This window comes from Buceros rhinoceros, unplaced genomic scaffold, assembly GCF_000710305.1.
Source record: "Buceros rhinoceros silvestris isolate BGI_N320 unplaced genomic scaffold, ASM71030v1 scaffold38577, whole genome shotgun sequence".
In the NCBI taxonomy this organism is placed as follows: domain Eukaryota; kingdom Metazoa; phylum Chordata; class Aves; order Bucerotiformes; family Bucerotidae; genus Buceros; species Buceros rhinoceros.
Genome location: NW_010421306.1, coordinates 42,375 through 47,385, shown reverse-complemented (window position 1 = coordinate 47,385; position 5,011 = coordinate 42,375). Strand labels below are relative to the sequence as shown.

Here is a 5,011-nt window from a genome sequence, read left to right as displayed (position 1 = left end):
GTCCCGGGGCGGGGACACGCCTTAGCGTGGGGAAGGGCGGGTTATGTTTCTGGCTCCCTCCTCCAGTTGTTGGGGCCGGGAAACATGTAAGACGGTGGCTCCGTGGGTCAGAGCCTTTACCCGCTGGAGTTTGGGTGGGCGATGCCCTCGGGCGTGGGTGGTGCTTTCGGTATGTTACGTGTCTGCCCCCGGCGTCCCCGGCAGCTTGTTTCCCCGTGCGCACCCCGCGGGCAGGGGCAGGAAGAGGGGCGGCAGCCGGGGCGTGGGGGGGTTGGCTGGGGGCCCGGCGTCCCCGGCAGCTTGTTTCCCCGTGCGCACCCCGCGGGCAGGGGCAGGAAGAGGGGCGGCAGCCGGGTCGTGGGTGGGTTGGCTGAGGGTGACACCCAGGTGTGTGCTGTGCGCTGCTGAGGAGAGGAGTTGCGTGAGACGTTCCCCGTCCGTTTTGCCGTATCTCTTCACCCTGTCTGCAGTGGGAATAAATCCTGTTCGTATTTCTCCTCTTCTTTGCATTTGTCCAGCAATAGTCATGTCTGTTCTCGGGTACCTTTGCGAAGGGCGGGCTGCTGAAGAGCAGTGCAGAAGGTACGTGGGCTGCTGAAGCTCGACACTTACCTTAGAGCTAACAGGTTCCAACTTCTGCCAGTCTTGGCCACTGGAACTTAATCATTCCAGACAGTAGTCATACCAAGAACCTTATCTATACACAAGATTTTGGAGTTTTTATGTGTAAGTCTGTTTTTTCACTGGTTGTCCACTGAGTTTCACTGCCATTTAAGCTGAACATAGAAAATGGTTCTGTATTCTTTCTGCTTTCCCGATTAATAAGGCATTTGTGCTGGCAGGTTCTGAAGATGAAGCAATATGTAAATAGCATCAAGGTGGGTTGGTTTTTTTGTAACTAGACTCTCACTGTTCAGCAGTCCCTCATGTAAGTGGTTTCATCAAAGCACTATTGAAGTGAGTAAAAGTCTCCCAGAATTACCAAGGAACCAACAATATGACCTGGAATGATACAAGAACAATACAATATAGGAGTAATAAGTGGTTCTTTAACCTGATAAATATTATGGGCAAAATAATCATTGCTGTCCTACAGCTAACTGTAAGCATTTGCCATCATATTTTGCATACTTAAGAAAATAAATCAAGCCCTACCAGAGAATTTCAAACCAATTCAGGGGTAGGAAACTCAGGTAGATAAGCTGTTGTGTACTGCCATTACATATGCCTCAGCTTTCTGTGTCCTTTTTGTGTTTGCACGCTGACATCCGATTCTTCTCCATAGCCGCAGCAAGGCATTTCCAGCTAGGTAAAAAAGATAAACCAAACTACAGGTGGTGCTCTTCCTCTGTGGTGTTTCCTGAAACACTTCAGGATTTTTGTTTGTACCTAGATGCCCATATTGGTTCTTCTCCATGTTTGTCTTTTGAAAGATCTGAATGAAGATGCTGTGGCCAACTGGGTCTGCGTGTTAGATGTCTGGATTTATTTTTTTTCAGGGACTGGATGTAGACGAAGAGCACGAATTTTAACTTATTCTGAGTGAATCACAGTTGCCAGAGATTTACCTTCTCACATGACAGCATCAGAAGGTCAATCACTAAAAACAAGCCCACAAGCAAAGCAAGCTGCTGGGTAGGATGGGTTGGGAGAAGCGAGGCAAAGTTGTCCTCCTGAAGCTAGAGGTGTATCCGTGCGGCTCCTTCCAGCGTCAAAGTGCCTGCCTGGAGCGAGGCTGCTGCTTCGCTGCCCTAGCTTAAGGGGGTTGCAGAGAAATTTGGGCTCTCTGCAACTCGGTTGCTGTACACAGTACTTGACAGGCTTTAAAGAACATAGTCTTGACCAGTCCACAACTTTCTCTCTAAGAAATTTTTGAAATGTTTATAATTTAGTGGGATTTTCATGTAGTTCCTCATTTATCTTCATCCTGCAGCTATGTCGAGTCCTGATTCTGCTTTACTTTGGCTTCCAGCTTCTTTTGACGTCCACCATAAAAACTGCCATCCCAACATGCCTCGGTGTAACATGCAAATGCATCGTCCCCTAGAGCATCCTTTCAGAGGAGATGGATTAATAACTCAAAGGTTTCTCTGCTGCCACTGGGGTGGAAGGTGGAATGGAGTCTCCATTCCTTCAGCAATATGGGTTTCTATTTCAAAAAGAAATACACTGTAAAGAATTCCATCAAACTGCTGCAGCATTGGCTGCCCTTTGGCAAGAATTTCACACGCTTTTTTAATTTAAATGTTACCTGTTTACTTGGCTTTTTTAAGACAGAGTGCTTCCCTTCTCCATTTTGTAATACAGATAGTTGTAAAGCAGGACTCAAAGAGTGTTGTATTTCAAAGATGTGTTTTCATTCTATTTTTCCAGTGCTTTAATTTACAGTTTTGGAATGGTAACATAAATTTTAAAAGGTTATATCTGGAATGAGGTCATCTTAATTCCTCACATGTCACAACATTCTTTTCCAAGATGAAAACTGTGGACTAAGTTCTTGAAATATGATTTATTTTCTAAATCTCGTTAAATTTGGTACAATATACATGTTTCTTGGGGACTGTTCTTCTAAATATTTTAAATTTTTTTCCTCATGATTTTATATAATGCTTTAAACTATCGTTAAGATTTAGGAACGTGCTTAAAAAGTTTCAGTTGTCTCTGGGAGAAATAGTCTTAATTTATGTTGACCTTTCTTTCCTTTGAGCATTTAGCCTGCATTCAATAAAATTTTGATGACTGCTCTTTAGAAGACAGCTGTACGATATAAAGTATTATAAATATTCAGCTCTCCTCTTCTCGTGGTGCCATTAACAGCTGGGCATCCAGTTCAGCAGAGCAGATTTTGCAGCGAGAGCCTGCCGCGTTCCCGGATCAGTATAGTGAAGACTAGCAAATAGTTTCTTATGGTTTGGGGACCTGTAAAGACATAGAGCATCTGTTCCCCAGTTAAGTCATAGTCTGGTAGCACTGAATCATGTTAAGAGCTAAAATGATGGGAAGAAGTACTTTTTTCACCTTGGCTGTACCTGGGTTTGAAGTGCCTAATACATTATTTCGACTAATGGCAAAATAATTTCAGCCTTTGCTCAGAAGGTATGTAAATGATAATGGTGTTGCATTTTTTTTGTTTGTTGTTTTTATAGTCTTTGAAAAAGAGACAAATGGTGCGATTTCACTGCAGTGCCTTTATTTTTATCTCTAATATAAACTGGAGAATTGCATTTTCTTATGCAAACTCTTTATCCTTCTAAACAAGCAACAGTTTTGTTGCACAGTATTTTAACCAGTTAATGTATTTGCTCTGCGTGAGATTAGTTTTCTTGTGTCGTATAAAAAAATGTGAAACATGAGAAAGGAAAATGTCTTTAAAATTATGGACTATAGACCTTATTACCAGAAATCTTAATGTCTAGATGACCGTAAAACTTGTCCATATTTTTCTCTTGCAGAGTTAAGAGAGCTTTAAAGTTGGACGCTGTTAAAAAGGATAATGTAAGTATTTTCTGGTGTATGGAATCATCTGGGCTGTGTATGTGTGTATATATATATCTGTATGCACTCATATATTTGTATATAAACGTAGTAGTTCATTAGAGCTGTGTTTATGTTGTTACAGAGTGAATGTGGTCTAGAAAAATCTTCCGGCACAAAATTAGTGCTGCAAATAATATAAGATTTATTCCGTTTGTCATCAGCTGCTTGGCTTTGAGTAATGTACAGCTGCATGAATCACTTGAAGGCAATAGAGAAACGTGCCTGTTCATATTGCCATCACTATTTACCCAAGAGCTGAATGAGTTAAGATCCTTGGTGAAATCGTTTATTAGAAATTAGCCTCATTATGCTGGAAGCAAATGTTCTGCCATGGAATTGTACATGGAACAATATGGAACTACGATAGTGCTGTAATCTGCATGTTATAAACTGCAAAATTGAAATGAAAACATTAAAGGCATTTTCATGTCAAGGATGTAATTACCTCCCTCAGCTAATCTGGCATAATGAAACAATAAAGGACTAACGCTGCAATAAATTTCACCACAGTTATCACAATAAAAATAAAATTGTACTGTTGCTATTGTTTTTTGTAAATGCAGCTCTAGCATCCTCCCAGTACCAGCATGTCGTGACATATGTCAGTTTATTATCTGCTCCTACCAACAGTGGGTGTTGCTGCAGACAGCAGTGCAGAGGAGCTTTTGAGGATGGCACTGCTTAAAGGAAGGAGAATTTTTGAGAAGTATATGGAGAAAAATAGCCGGTCAGCAGATAAGCTGCTGATAAATCTCCACGTCCATGTCCTTGTGAGGAGATTTGTTTTCGTGCAGCACGTGTTTGGGGATCTCACTGGCACTGAGCAAAAGAGAAGTTTGCAATTTTTAAAATGTTCTAGATACTTTTTTTTTTTTAATTTAAACAAAGGTGGCAAAATACCACAGTGGTACTAAAAAAAATCATTAGCAATTTAATTAGCAGCTTAGTGTACCATTACCCAACTTGTTCTGCTCAGAATGCAGCTGTGACTGTAATTTTGCATCTGTTTCTTGGGCTGTAGTAGCGGATTTGTAGATGAGTGGTCCAGCTGAAATTACAGGGAATTCTTTTTCTGCCTTAAAGCTACTCCTTCCCTGCCCCTCCTCGTAAGATAAAGAGTTACCCGATGGTTACCTGCATTCAAGTTCTCGTGCAGCAAAAAGACTATCTGAATGATGAAAACTTTGATTGGAATCTCAGTACTGTAGATTTATGTGATGATTTTTAGGTCATACGACCCCTCAACAGATAAGTGTCAAAGATTTAAAGTGTTCCATAATTAAATAACATGATAGAAGGCCTGAAGGAATGTAAGGTAATAAACACAGAGGGTTTGTGAGAAGTATCTGCTTTATCTCTGTCACTTCTGTTGCTGTTCCTACAATTCCTTCGCTGTTGTTCAGAAGACCCTCATTCCACCTGCTGGACAGACAATAGGAAAAATATTCAGCAGGGAAAATATCTTCAAAGCTTA

General features: G+C 41.3%; 1 protein-coding gene across 1 annotated transcript in view; it reads left to right on the top strand.

Moving 5' to 3' along the window:
• The first annotated feature begins 526 nt into the window (after positions 1 to 526).
• ITGB3BP (integrin beta 3 binding protein (beta3-endonexin)) overlaps positions 527 to 5,011 on the top strand; it is a 22,935-nt gene continuing 18,450 nt past the window's right edge. The window contains exons 1-2 of the mRNA XM_010139583.1: positions 527 to 582; positions 3,453 to 3,495. Coding sequence (XP_010137885.1) covers positions 527 to 582; positions 3,453 to 3,495 — 99 coding nt within the window. The remainder of the gene's footprint in view (positions 583 to 3,452; positions 3,496 to 5,011) is intronic.